General features: G+C 38.7%; 2 protein-coding genes across 2 annotated transcripts; one reads left to right on the top strand and one right to left on the bottom strand.

Moving 5' to 3' along the window:
• Positions 1–493: 493 nt before the first annotated feature.
• On the bottom strand, positions 494–6,788 carry LOC139708746 (HIG1 domain family member 2A, mitochondrial-like). The gene is made up of 2 exons (XM_071620681.1): positions 6,617–6,788; positions 494–2,341 (listed from the first exon to the last, which is right to left on the bottom strand). The coding sequence occupies exons 1-2, from the start codon at positions 6,786–6,788 to the stop codon at positions 2,163–2,165; spliced, it is 351 nt and encodes a 116-aa protein (XP_071476782.1). The 3' UTR covers positions 494–2,162.
• Positions 6,789–8,279: 1,491 nt separating this feature from the next.
• Positions 8,280–14,188, top strand: LOC139708745 (nucleolar protein 16-like). Its single transcript, XM_071620680.1, has 5 exons — positions 8,280–8,380; positions 10,962–11,070; positions 11,938–12,019; positions 12,873–12,979; positions 14,030–14,188. Exons 1-5 carry the CDS (start codon positions 8,280–8,282, stop codon positions 14,186–14,188), a joined length of 558 nt encoding a protein of 185 aa, XP_071476781.1.
• The last annotated feature ends 1,436 nt before the right edge of the window (positions 14,189–15,624 follow it).

Below are 15,624 nucleotides of genomic sequence, written 5' to 3'. Positions count from 1 at the left end.
TACATACGTACTTGCAATCTTAAAATATGGTCAGTGATGACAACCATAGTTGCCTGTTCCAGACTGACTTCACATTTTTCATGACTGCTAGACAGCAACACAAAAGTTAACACGTGATTGAAGTTTCATTTTCCTATAAAAAAAAAAATGAGTTTGTTAACTGACATCATGATGTGAAGTTTAAAGACCCAAGCCTGCATTTTGAAGAATACGAACTGATTGTAAAAGAGTCGATAGAGGGTCCAAGCTTCACAGATTGGGTCTTTTTGATGCCTTGCATTATATTCTAGAAGCCTTCTTGTGTCCACTTTGAGCAAAAGGAAAAAGCCTTCATCATTAAATGTAACTTCCCTTTCTTTCCCTTAGACACCAGGGACAGTTCATGATACTGAATATCACAGATTTGTTCACAATCACATTCTCTTTTTAAGAATGATAGTTAGATTATGATAATTGTAAATCTTAATAAAAATAAAATTTGATTTGAGAGTGTGAAGTTATTTCCTCATGACCAAATAAAAAAAACTGAAACAAAAACAAACAGACAAACAAATCATCCCAAAAAGCCTGTGGACCATACTATATGGAAGTGAAATTGAGAAGTTCTCATTGAAGATATTTGACAAATTCAAATCTTCCAAGACCTCCATTATCTTAATTAGACTTTATCATACCCACATTAACATACCTTGGTACAAGGGCATGTTACACTGCAAAATGTTGGCTATGAGTGACGATCACTGCACACAAGTGCACATGCACACCCATGTTATTATGGTGAACTTGGACATTACATGCTGGAAGCCATTCACAGCAAAGCATACAAATGAAAAATGCACACACATGTTACTTCTCTTAATGTTACTTGCATTGATTCACACAATACATGTATTCCTCTCACATAACTTACAGGTTTTCATTTCACACATTTGCCAGATTTTCGGCTACACATCTTAACCAATTCTCGGTATCACCAATGCGCAGAAAACCTCTGTGCATGCTGGAGAGCTCTGTCACAGATGCACTGTGGGATTCCTCGGTGCCCTTGTTTGCTTCTGGTTGTCACACGTGAGTTGCAGTTCCCATACAATTCAATAGAGTTTTTGGTTGCTTTTCCGTTGTTACCCCTTTTTTTCTTAGCTATAATTCAGCTTAAAAAAGGTGAAAGTTTCTAAGTTTTACTGATATGCGGTCACTAGAGTCATGGTTCACTACTGCAAGGCTTCAATGTGCTGGTCACATGATGGAAAGCAAAGAAATCTTCAACACAAAATACTGTATCTCTGGAGAATGACAGAGCATGATCTGAGTGCATGTGCAGTCAAAACTGGGGCAAGTTTGTCCCGTGAGCTATCCCATAATGCATCTGAAACGCTGCTCTGCGCACGGCACCTACGTAGGCATTGGCTACCGAGAATTACAGTATGTAGAGGTGCTCTAGAATCAGCTGTAATGAAGGATAGCACATAAACTGGATAGGGGTCCACGAAGATTCATATCACTGATATTCTGCATTGATTTTCCATAGGGTCAAATATCAAAACCCACATTTCAAGGCATAATTTAAATAGGCAATGTACATACAATGTAGGTTTAGTTGTGGTAGAAAAGATTATCTTGATATCATGAAATCACATGTCACTGATGACTAGTTAAATTAAATTATGGACACTGTAGAAGGACTTCTTGAAAGCAGCACTCCAGATTGCACTGAGTGGAAGCTCTTAACATTGCATCATTTCTGGACAGGTCTTGCATTCTATATCTTGGACAGAACATTAAACCTTAATCCTGCTAGTCACTCTGGTGACCCTTTTTGGATTTAACTTCCCAGCAGAATACTTTTCTCAGTATGAAATTCAATTCATGATTATTTAGCTCTTGTTTATCTATTACCATGGCTTCACTTGCATGGATACATGAACGTCTAATCTTCGGAAACACTTGGGCAGAGAAAGAAACAGGACAACTCCACTGAAGAGGCATGCTTTTCTCAGCACAGTTTTTAAAATCGCACGTATGCTGACAAACAAATCAACCTTCCAATAAGGAGCAGATATTCTCCGGTCAATTACTTTCTCTGTCTTTGTCTCCATCTCCCTTCACTTTGTATGGTTTTCTTTCTTACGTTCGCGGTCCCACTCCATCCTACGGGCCAGCACCTATTTCTTGACATCGTAATACGGCTTTCCCGCTCCCATGGCAACGCCGACCAGCACAGCCATAATGGTTAGTCCCTGGGCCGCCACTCTGGCCCGCATCATCATTTGCGACTTGCCCGTCTGGCCTCGTTTGAACATCACCAGTCCATACGTCAGTGCTCCAGCGGTGGCCATACAACCTGGAGGTAAAAATAGTGATGATGTCAAAGGCGGGTTGGGTCAAATCAAAGCATGACACAGAGTGGAGGTCATTCAGTACTGATTCAATCCACAAATATTAAAGGACAAGTTCACCTTCATAGACATGTGGGTTGAGTGAATGCAGCAATATTAGTAGAACACATCAGTGAGAGTTGGAGGAAAATCCGACAATCTGTTCAAAAGTTATGAATTTTTAAAGTTTCTACTCAGTCATGGCTGGATGAGATGACTACTATAGCTTGTGATGTCAAATGAGTACAACGGTATAAAGAAAGCATAAAGAAAATTCACCTTATTTTCACTTTTCTCGCATAACAAAAGAACACTCGACTTCTCTCTTTCAGAAGGCAAGGGGAATAATATTATCCTTAACATACATCAGTAACAAGTCCAAAAAATGTGCACTTTATTCAAAAAGTAAAATTTTGTGAAATTCTCTTTTTATTTTCATTATATCGTTGTACGCATGTGACATCACACACTGTAGTAGTCTTCTCATCCAGCAGTAATTGCGCAGATACTTAAACAATTCATAATTTTTGGACGGATTGTCAGATTTTCCTAAAACTTTCACTGATGTGTTCTACTAATATTGTTGCATTCACTCAATCCACATGTACATGAAGGTGAACTTGTCCTTTAAAGTCCTCTGCATATTAAACTGTAATTAGGCCAAGTAAAAAAACAAACCAGTTTCTCGTCCTCGCGCGCATCGATTTTGGCCGCCGCATCGATTTTTTTACTATTTACTATTTTCAAAATGGCGCTGAAAATACCAAGAAATTCATAATTCTCGTCCCAGCCCGCTCCCCGCCCGCATCGATTTTCAGTTGCCGCATCAACTTTTTTGATATTTACTATTTTTTCGGCCGCCGAAAAAAAAGGATCGACAATTCACCTACCAATCGTGACGTCTCATTTCTAATTTTTACGCCTTGCGTCCTCTACTTAGCTGTAGACTGTAGTACAGCTGTAGCTTCTGTGTGTAGTGCGTATGTAATAACGCATGCATTTCACACTGCGAGCTCGGCCGATCGGCAAGAAGGAATGACCCACAAAGCAGTCGAACTGCACTGTAGTTGGATGGGCGGCGCGGCGGGCCGGCCTACTGGGCTGTGATGTACAGCGCACTCGGTACGTCGTGAACGCGATAGCGGCAACATTTTTGCGAACAATCGCTGATATTCCACGCATATTTCGCGCGTTGTTCGTATTTTCCCCGTTTCTGATATTTTAAGCGGATGAATTGTACTGTACAAATGCTTGTGAGGATTGTACGGTATCGAGTTTGTATACATTTTCATGTCATTGTGACTATGTGCATGTGTGGCAGTGTCGGAAGGTACGGTGCCAGCAGGGAGGTCCACACCTCCCTGGTGCCAGTGCAGTGGCGCGGCCGTGCCGCACCGTATAATAAAATATCGGCAAAGTGTGCGTGTTTTGTAGCTGTCCAGGGTCCCCATCCCCTGGTCTGTCACGATACATTCTATTTTGAAGAGAAAATGAATGCGCTTTTCCAGCAAATGTAGAATTATTAAATGGGTGTATCTACAAAATAAATAACTTTTCCACGGATTCTGGTTTGTCTCGTATTTCTGCGGGATACTTTTCTTCACGATGTAAATTCACGGACACAGCCGTGAGTGGTATCATCTGTAGTGTGTACTGTTATACAATCATTCATCATCCAAATAATGAGTGATTATCAAATGTCTTTTTAGAACATGAAAAAGCATCTTTAAACGTTTAATGCTAGAATGCCATATCGGTAACATTTTGACATCCATCTGCAATTGTACAAGCCAGTTTCCAGTTGAATGTGCTACAATTGTACTGTGAAGAACTGCAGATATACATACCAGCTGTGTGGACACAAAAAGTCACAAACGCCAATAAATAAAGCAGTGTTTTGAATATCATGGAATTTATTTCAGTCGTACATTTGTTGAAAGACATGTTTTATACCTGTTTCAATTAATAGCACAATACATCAGAATTGCAAGTACACTGGTATCAGAAAAGCCATTACAACACTAAATACCAGTATTTAAAGATGGTCATTTTCCCTTGACATCTGTAGTGGAAAGAAAAAGCAAATGTATTTCTGCATGCATGAAGTTTCATTTCAAGTATGGTACATATATCTATTTGTTTGAAAATGCACAGAGTGCAGGCAAGACGTACACTTGGGACCTGGTCTCATAACACAGCTACCAGAGTGATATTTCATTTCATAAATTGAATATAGAAAATTGTAAAGCCCTCTCTCGTTACCTTTCTCAGAATTACCGGACGAGAAACATATTACTTTCATTTTGACGATCCTTGAAAAAATAGTAAAATATCAAATAGTAAGGACCTCCCTCATCGCCTTGCTCAAAAAACCCGGACGAGAAACTACTTTCTTTTTTTACTTGGCCTTATCCTGAACATGACAAATCTTGTGGCTTAAACAGATCCCAATTTAATATCAAATGCTCAGCACATCAAGAAACCAGTATACAATGCATAGACAGCTGGCAAGATAAACATGAAGAAAACTCCAAATTGCACAGGAAAAAACAAACAAACAAGGTCTTCAGAGGCATAACTCAAGTTGTGAGCTGTGGTTCATGAAGTTCAAGTTTGTCATTGGTTGCATACAGTGTGCACACTAGTGCACACTAGTTATCAACATGCCTACGTACCAGGGCCCCATTTCATAAAGAGTTGATATGATAGCAACTCTTGCTGGAATGGCAATTGTCATGGTACTTGTACAATGTAATGACAAGAATCCAGCTTCCTGATTGGCTGTTGCTATTTGAAGCTGCCATTCCAGCAAGAGTTGCTATCATAACATCTTTTATGAAATGGGGCCCAGGTAGGCATCTTGCTTGGCTGGACTGTTGTCCTGTCATTGTATAACCTTCACAATTCATCATCATGTGTGTTTGTTTGTTTGTTTCTTTGTTTCTTTGTTTTCCTTCTCCTGCCTTGATAGTGATCACAATCACCTTTTTTACAGTGTATTATTCTATTTCTTTCAGGGAGGTCTAAGTATAAACATTTGGGTTTAAACTTTTCCAGTAATTAATTGCAGAATAATAGAATATAAATACCAATCATCACCAATCAACATGTACATTCTCATGACATTTTTGTACTGTACATCAATTTAGTAAATGTGTACAAAGGAATAAAGTTCAGAGTGCAAGCCAATTCTTAGTGCTACGCTGCTAGCTGTGATCACAAAATTAAAAGACAACATGAAGTATTTTCTGTTTCTTGAGTCACAACTTGAGATGCAGGGAAATAATGAAATGTTTTGCATTCATGTTATCTGCCCAAAATAAAATGCCTGTACTGTGGTGTAGTAAGTGTATTTTGCCAAAGTCTGTTGCAATCTGAACATTGTTAGTGCAGTGTCACAGTGTAATCATAGGTTCACATCAGTAGTAATCAGAATCCAGATAAAGAACTCATCCACAAACGCATCATTATAATAGGCATTGGTATTACAATTAGTTATTAGGCCCTACTTAATAGTCTTGGGTTGTGTTAACTTCAATATAAATTTATCAAACATCGCCAGGTATTCAACATTTTCTTTTGACATTAAATGGCTATAAATGCCAATTAGCAATTGAAAGTGAGCAAATGTTCATGTGCTGGCATTAGTGGCAAGCGACGGATGGGCTTTACTTTATTACCTCCGCCAGCCAAGGGAGGAGGTTTAATAATATGTTTCCATTGGCGTTGGTTTGTTGTTTGTTTGTCTGTGTGCAAAATGAATTCTCAAAAAGTTGTCTTGAGTCTTGAAGATGTTCTAAATCCCGATAGCAGCTTGTCCATAAAGCTGAACTGGTATGGGTGTGCGACAGTAGGTGACAGTATTAGAAGAGTAGGTGACAGTGGAAAAGTTGTACATTGTATGTACATCCACATGTACAATTTAAAAAAAAAAAAGTGATGGTGTAAGCTACGGATTTGGATGAAGCTTACAGGAAAGGTTGAGAATTATACAAGGAACATACGATTAAATTTTGGTAGTGATCCGGGCCGGGAATTGTTAGGATTTTCGATATTTTAGCAGGTAGGGTCAATGAACTGGCCCTACCCTGGCGGTAGCCGCGCCGCGCCGCGCCAGCCGTGATGCTGATGCTGCGCCGCGACCGGTACGGTCAGTCAGGAGTTGAGCCTTATGACTGCATAGCACACGTACACAGCGGATTAGCGTCTGACTTCAACTGAACTGTTTACTGGCTACTCACCGATGGGAACGAAAGGATTCTGCTTCACTTTCTTCACAAACTTCTCTTTGAAACCCTCTTGTTGGTAGGGAACCCAATCATGGAGCTCAGGAGGCAACTCCCCGGGATACTGGAAAGGTTCCTTGACTTCCTTTGGGACATTGGGCACAGCTTTCTCCTTCATTGCAGCCATTTTCTACGAATCAATATGCAATAGCTGGCGAGTAGTTAATGCCCGAGTGCATGCACACGTCGCAATGGAAATTAAAGTGACACACCGAGGTCTGAAGCAGCACAGTGTATCGCTATTGGCTCCGTTTCGGTTGTCTCCATCCTTTATCAGGTAAACCTGTAATACTTATCATCTTCATTTGAGCATGGTAAGGGGAAATTCAGATGGAAAAAAAAATTTTTCAAAAATATCTCGTTCAAAATCTGTGTCTAGCTGCTACAACCCTAATTTGTCAGGTTAGAATCCAAAGGTGCATTTATTTTTTTTGCAATGTATTCTATGAATATAATACGTTTTGAATATTTTGACAGTATCCTGATACATTAAAAAGGCATGATATAAAGGCTAGGTCAATTAAAATGGGAGAGGGGGATCTATTATGTTGATTTCCTGGTATGACATGTGATCAGCGCTCCGTTTTCAAAAGGGGCGTGGGGGCACTTCTGGGTTTCATGAGTAAAAAAAGAAAAGAAAAGAAAAAAAGAGGCCTTCAGTACCACTTCCGGATTTCTTCAGCTGACAAGCACCAAAACAATATTTTTTTTTTCTACTGCACTTCGAGTTTGAGTTGAGTTGAGTTCATTTTATTTCACCACGGGTCACTCACTTCAGCCAATGGCTGTTCTTCTGTGAGTCCGTGAAGCAAAAAATCATACAATTACAAAATACAACATTTTATACATAGTATAGGAAACTTTAAAAAAGTAACAAAATGGGGTAAAAGAAAAAAAAGTGGGGGTGGGAGAAGCTCCCCCCATTCCACCGGCCCTGCATATATCTCATTTCTATGATTTATCATGCTTCATCCAGGGCTTCATCCAGTCACATAAACTTGATATTACGTTGTCAATCTAACTGTAAAGAGATGATGTTTTCCTCACCTTCAAGGGTGATTTCGTAAAATAAAAGGTAAAATGTTCCTTGAAATAAAAAGCCTCTTTTAGAGATTAGCTAGTGCGGCAAAGCCTGTGGCTCTAACCCTCCCTTTTGTCTATCTCTAAGCAACAGGTTATAATTCAGCATGAGGTAGGCCTATACTCTTGAATAGACATCTTGTCTGGGTAGCCTTGCTTCATAAACAGCTACACCGCACACAAGACGGAGAAAAAAAAAATGCTTGAAAATTCAATAAAACACTACTACTAGTATTCCATTTTCATTACGAAAAAGAAGATATGGTACTTAAATGTAGATTTGGGACTAATTATATATTCTGCAGTTGTCGTAAAATTGAATTAGCTTAAGCTGTCTGATCGCAAAACTGACCTGGGCAACCCTTATAAATGTCGTGATCGAAGGAAGTAATTTTATCTTTAAATACAAATTACGCAATATTTTACCACCTTTGGACATATTGCATCTCCATGTGCATTTGGACTGAGCGCTAGCGGTCGACTGCACTGTGCTGTTGCGCGGAGGTTGGCGTCTTTTCACCCACAAGGTATTTACAAAATGGCAAAGACAAAGGCTGCGAGACAGAGGCGCAAGTTCAACTATAATGCGAATCGTCGGAAACTTTGGAAGAAAAGGAATAAGCTCCCTGCTATAGAGTGGTATGTTGTATTTTTAATGAAAAACTACCATTATTGTACCAATACCGGTCACATGTTCATGTAGTCCCATATGCTGTTGTTCATGTAAGGTATTAACTTTCTAAGAGACAGTCCCCGTCGACGTGACCATACGTCCAGTTGTAAAATACCGTACAGAGCTCTGTGTGTACTACAGCATCCAGTTTATTGGTATTTCAAGACAAAAATGGCCAAATCGTAATATCGGTCCCCTCTCATTCTGCGTGTGCGTCTCCACTATGTACAAAGTCGAAGTCTATGCAGCTATGGAGGTTGAAAGAAGTCTTGTGAGTCTAGTCTTATAATAGACTATGAGTCGATGAAATGAATGGCGGTGAATGGAGTGGGAACCTATTTCGCGATAATGCCACAAAAATAATTTTACACACGTCACGGACTGATAATGTGATTAATTTATATTGAAAATGAAATTGTCTTCTCTGCAGTGGACTCGCTGTTGAATGAAGTCCTCGGAACCGGCAGTTTTCTCACCGAACAAATAAACAATAAAAAACATTGGTGTCGTAGAGCTGATAATGTTGCCACCTGGATTTTTATTTTGTTGTAACCAGAATTTTGTAATAACCGTGTTTGTTATAACGGGAGTGCACTGTAATACCAATTGGCCACATCACGACGGTGCAACAACAGTCACACCATATGGCCTGTGGCTCAGTTATGGCCTGGTTATGGGCATTGACCTTGTGAGTCAAAATGTCACTCAGCGCTCATTTGGTGAAAGCCCAAATATAAGTGTAGATTGAGTAAAAGCAGTTAGTAAAACACATCAGTGAAAGTGTGAAACTGAAAGTTTATGCTTACAGGAAAATCAGACAATTTGTTCAAAAGTTATGCGTTTTTGAAGTTTTGGTGCCGTCATCGCTGGATAATGAGACTTTCAGTACCGGAACTACATGTACACTTCATGTCGTTATTGCGGACAACAGTGTAGAGAAAATATAACTTTATAAGGAGAATTCTACAAAATTTGATTAAGTACACATTCCATCAACCTGTTAATAACATAAAAGGGTAATAATTATATCCCATGTTTCTGAAAGAGGTACGGTAAGTCCAGTTCTCTGTCACTCAGTATGCTAGAAATGAAAGTAGGGTGAAAAGATATTGAATTTCTTTGTATTTTCTTGATGTTGTTGTGCATAATGACATCATGAAGTATAATTACTGTATAGATTTAGTAGAGCTGATCTCCTTAAATCCAGCGATGACTGCACTGAAATGTAAACAATTCATAAACTTTTGAATGGATTGTTCGATTTTCATGAAACTTTGGTCAAGGATTCTAATGTTGCTGCTTTCTCTCAATCCACATTGATTTTTTTTTTTTTATATAGGCTTTTGTTTCCTTTAACCCATTGAGGACAGACTGATTTTGTTACAACACATATTTCCCATAGATACCTGCCCGAGTATACTCGGTACTTGTCCTCAACGGGTTAAAGTGTGCCGAGTGATATTTCCACATGTTTCAACCTCCCCACAGTGTGCTTGCCATCCTACTGTGACCTCAAAAATGTCAATGAAATCATCATTCAGCAAAATTGACTTTATGTACTAAACATGTAGGCCTATGTATCGAATTGAACATTGGCAGGACTTTTGCAGTTGCACTACCAAAATAACATGAAAAGGATCATGCAAGTCATAAACCAAATAATTTGCTCAGTGTCACACTGCCGCTGGCCATATTATGATTTTATCATGTACTTGTAATGTAACATGCTAGCTATGTGCTTGAATGGCTGCTTAGGTCAATGGCTGCCGTGTACCGGTGTTACATTTTTCATATGCACCTGGCATCCACATCAACACATGTGTGATTTCTTACCTAAATTGTACATAAAATTTGAGATTCTGATACCCATGGTACATTGTATGTGCTTTGCCATTTCTTGAAATTTTTTGTGTGACATGTACAAAATATATAGGGATGGTAGCAATCATGGCAGTGTTTTTAGCACTGTAACATTGCCTTTGACTGCTAAAATACTCTCTTACACATTGTAGGTGAGCTTCTAAACCTGAAACTGCTTGACACACTTTTTGGCCTGCATTTCTGTAGTGAGGTGTATTCTCTTCTTCATGCTTGTACTATGACTTTATCTCTTGCCATCTCACAATGACTGGCTAGCTGAGTACTGTATACATGATGTTTATAGTATATTCTGCTGTGCTTTTATGTACACTATGATATCTTGTTTTAACCCAGATATTCCAAAGTAATCAACTCACAGAGTATTGCATCCTGTAACACAAATATCATATGCAAATGTTGTCTATTGTCTTTTTGATGGGAAATTGCTTACTTGGCTCCTCAAGAGGGATAATACTTCCATCTTAATACATCAATATCGTTCTCAATTGCAAATTCAGTGACTTGTGAAATTGCTGGATGTGTATAAGTCTGAACTGGCAAGGAATTACAAAATATGTGGCATGTATTATGCATCAGAGATTGAGTTGTAGCTCTCCTTGCACTGAGGTACACCTATGTTTATCTAGTTTATCCCTCTCTCTCTCTCCCTCCTTACCCCCTGTGCAGTCAACCTATTAAGGAGGCATGGGATAAGAGGAAATCTGTCAATGCTAATATGCTGGCGATGGGCCTGTCATCTAATCCCAACAAGACTCTACGCATCCCAACAGCTCAGGTGTGTAGTCACAATTTTTTGCTCATTCAAATCAAATAAGCTTTTGACATGCCAGTTTGTACAATCCCAAGTTTTTCAAATGTATGAGTACAATGTAGCATCCTCCACCCCCCCCCCCCATTTTGAAAAGAGAAATTGTGACATAAAAATGCTAATTTGAAATGTTTAATACCCATAAACATGATAAATGGATCCAATTGAATGGCAGCATGATATATGTTGTTGTCTACATAGATATGTCACAAATTATGTAAATCAGCTCTACAAACTCAATCACATCGGCAAGCAGTGCATGCTAACAAACCTTTCAAGCGGATTAATGTTAATTCATGGCAACTGGAAAGACCAAAGCTTTTGTGTGTGCTTTTCCAGCTGCCCCAAAGGGTCAAGAAGGCATTATGTTTTCAGGGTTTCAATACTTGATTTGATTTGAATTTATTGCCACTTCATGGGGTGGAACACCCTGATCAGCAGTTCTTCAATACTTTTAGCCCAAAGCCTGTGCCTCAATTGAACTACAAAGAAAACAAACACCCCACCCCCCCCCCCCCCCCCCCAGAAAAAAAAAATGCAACAAAATACACTGCCAACCTACATCTTGTAATTTTGTATGCAAATTAGAGACAGCAGTTATCACTACTTTTGTGCAAGCTGATGGTCCATTTTTGTCTTTACATAATTACAAAGTTTTATTCTCTGAAGTGAATTAGTTGTAGTCATGAGTGTCTTTGCACACTCTTGTAAATGGCATTGTTTATGTTTCTGCAAAATTTTGATACTTTCATTTGATCATTTCCTCCATCAATTCTTTTGTCTGTCTTATTTGTCATCATATTTTTGTATCCATGGAATTGCTGTCAATTACAGGAGCGAATGAAACCAGTGTTAGCGGAGGCTATGGATGTTGGTGATAAGCCAGGGCCAGCAGAAAAGCAGTTTGTAGCTGAAGGTATGGCAAATCTTATGATGTAATTAATCCTCATCAGTGACACAACAGTACAATTGGTGCATGGTCATTCTGCTTTCTATGCAAGTCCACTATATCTGCAAGAGTACCCTCAAATGCCTTTTGATTGTTTTTCTCTTTACCTCCTTTTTTTTTTTTGGCAATTGTCAGAAAAAAAAAGACTATTTATATTTTCCAAGAAATGTTCTAGCTCACCCATCAAATGTATCAGGAAAACTCTCTAATCGGATTTTGATTCAGTGATCATTTTGAACCCATGTAGAATGTGAGCTTTTGGGTAGGGTAAGAGTTGGCAGCAGGGACTGTGTAGATTCAGTAGTGTCGAGTATTGTGGATTATGTCTGTGTTATTTTGAAATAACATAAAAAAGAGTAGATGTGTCATATTGAATGATAGTGTTATTGTTGTTGTTGCAATCTTTAAGGAAAGACTTTAGAGTGAGGGAGTTGCAGGTGCTTAAATTTATTAATTATGACAAAGATGATTTTTGCAAAAAGCATGTCATGTGTTTAGTCTATTAAAACAATTGTTTTGTGATAACATCACCTTCTGTAATTATGTCTATGTGGTTGCAACCAATGTAACTGTTAAATTCGATCAGGTAAAACTGTTACATTCCATAATATGTTATTTTCCTTTCAATTCAGATCTTAGACTTGTACTTGTATGTTTGCTTGGTTTTAGTGTTTGTGTACTTCAGTGAGCGTGAACATGGAGTAGACTGCTACTTTTTTATGGCTGTTTTGTTGATAGAAAGGGTTCCTGATTCTCTCAGTGTTCCTTGTTGATTCACTATTAACCATCTTAAACTGATGATGTATGGTTTACTGTGCAGAATTGCAGTCCATCGCTGATCAGCCAACAAAGAAGCGTGAGAGGATATCAGAGCCGATGGCCAATTATTGCATCTACATGATGGAAAAGTATGAAAAAGATTACAAGGTGAGTCCCTTGTCCAATATGCTGCATGCATACTAATTTTTTAATTGAATTGCTTTTGTTGTTTGTTCCTCTTCATGTTGTAGGAGACTTTGAAGGCATTTAGACTATATTATCTTTTCTAAAGAAGTCGGTGTGGAGCAGTTTGTGATCTCTAGCTTTCATAAGAACCCATCCCCTTTTGTTTGTTTGCTCTTTTCTGTATGAGATTCTCAAAGAAATTATCCCAAATTGTGTATTATATCGACAACTCATAGAATAAACCTAATTGTGCTTAAAAGACTCATCATGTGTTTGTTTGTTTTTTTCAGCTTGAGGCTGTTGATGTGAATCAGCATTAGTTTTCAGTTGCATAATCGTTAGTCTACAATGTTAGTGTATTGCAGGTTGAAGTAATAGATGACAGTATGCTGATATATTGCAGTCAGGATGATATCTGATTGTTGTAACAAATGCACAGGATTCATACAGGAAATGGAGGGTGAAAACAGTCATGGACCACACCTGTTTAACATTATCATGCCTTGTACATGAGAATCCATTGTAACCCTAAACAGAAAATAATTGTGAAAGAAATTGATTTTGAATGAAATTGAGAGAAAATTTGGAGCTTAGTAGATGTGGTGTTTGAAGGTTTGCATGGTGAAGGAAATGTGGAGAGGTTTGCAGTAACACCATGTGTAAGACAGAATGTACGTAGTAGATATGCTTGCAAACAAAAAGAGAGTACAAAAGTGATTATGTCACAGTCCTGTGGTATAGCTTGGGTTGGAACCAGGTGCACGCATTATCACTGGAGCCAGGTGAGGTCGTTTAGAACCAGTTTCCATGGCGATTAATGACCATGACATCACACTTTGGCACTGATTTTACCGTGAAAGAAAATTTGGAGCTTAATAAATATGTTTACAATCAAAAGTCATTTTCTGTGTCTTGTATTTACCTTAACCTTGGCAGAAGTTTTGACTGATCACTTTTTACAGCAAGTTTTATTCAAAGCATCTTTTCTCTTTTCCCCTTTCATCTTTGGCTCTCCTTGCCACCATTTCTTAGGCCATGGCACGCGATGCGAAAAACTACTACCAAGACACGCCCAAACAGATCAAGAAGAAGATTGAGTGGTTCAAGAGCTGCAAAGTGCAGTACAAGCAGTACCTGGCCAAGAAAAAGGGGAAAACGGACACAACTGATGGTGATGTCACGATGAGTTGACCAACAACATGACACATTTTGCAGAACGATTGTGACTAACTATATACTGAGGTCAGGGTTAACAAGTGAGATTGTGGGAGTCACCAGACAAGATGCTGTCTCTGGGGTGTACCATTTTATTCTGGGGATGATACTCCACTCGCATTGAGGAAGATAGTGTTTTTATTTTTTCTTCTTCTTCTTCTTGTGGTGATCCTGGATGACTGTGACAAATGTTAGTGAAAGTGACCTTCAGGCTGCTATCCGTGGAGGTGCTGTGTTCTGGGAGGCATTGCTGAAGGAGTTGAGGCTCACTGAACTTTGACCCTTACAGTTGACATTGCAGAGGAATCCTGTGTTCTGCTGCATCAACTAATAAGGCTCTTGAGTCTCTGACAATACTGGCCTCGACGGGTACCACTGTCAGCTCACATTTAGAAACAAAGATCTGTCTGTGATTTTAAAATATCGAAAGTACACTACATCCTTCAAAGGATACGGACCAGGAATTTGCACCCATGCTTCCTATTTTCATTGCAATTTTAATTTCTGTCCTTTGCAACAGAGTGATATATGATGTATTTCATAGACAAAGTTCAAAATTCCTCCGTGTGTTTGCTTGAATTGTGGTAGTATTTCCCCAATTCAAACGAAACCCTGTGAAGTCTAGAAAGTTATGATTGACGTAAAGTTGCCTCACCCTTTACAATTTACGGGACTGAATGGGTTGGTGTTTCCCAAACTCATTAGAAAATTTTTGTTGCAGCACCTTTTTTTCTGTTCCATTTGACAGTTCAGTGAATCTACACTAATGGTGTGTCAGGAATGTATGTTTTTAGAACAAGACCTCACAAGACAGAATTCCTATTTTGCCAGAGACTTCAGAAATGCTGTTCAACTATCCTGTGTTGGTGTCTGTGGTAATAGGACTATATGTGTCATTCACAGTGAACAGTGAAGTGTTGCAAGATGGCTTACATATCTGTGATAGGCATTTTGATGATTCAAGGCTACAGAGCAGACATGTCTTTGATAGGGATTTTGATGATTCAAGGCTACGGAACAGTCTACATTTCTTTAATTAGCACAGAACTCTTTCTTAACAAAAATGTCTTTTTGTATCTATGGTCAAGATGGGTGGTTGAATAATGCCACTTGCCAAATATCAATTTATTTGCAGAATACAAGTACCCCCATTCAGACTTTAAGAAAAACTTTCCTAATTGGATTTCAATTATGTACTTGTTTGATATGATGTCCTCAATAAAGTAACATCATACAAATACATGTATATGAGTGCTATTAAAGCAGCTGATGTCAGTGTTGAATCTGGATTTGACAAATGTGTCTGTGTGATAGAATACAGCAAAGTATTTTTTTCCAAAATAAAGAAATATTAGTGGTATATGACGGTGTTTGAATGCTACAAAGTGAACTGAACCAAAACCAAATGATGC

The sequence above is a fragment of the Diadema antillarum genome, unplaced genomic scaffold (genome assembly GCF_040938485.1).
Source record: "Diadema antillarum isolate AM-2024a unplaced genomic scaffold, OU_Dant_1.0 seq00001370_RagTag, whole genome shotgun sequence".
Classification (NCBI taxonomy): domain Eukaryota; kingdom Metazoa; phylum Echinodermata; class Echinoidea; order Diadematoida; family Diadematidae; genus Diadema; species Diadema antillarum.
This window is presented reverse-complemented; position numbering and strand designations above follow the sequence as displayed.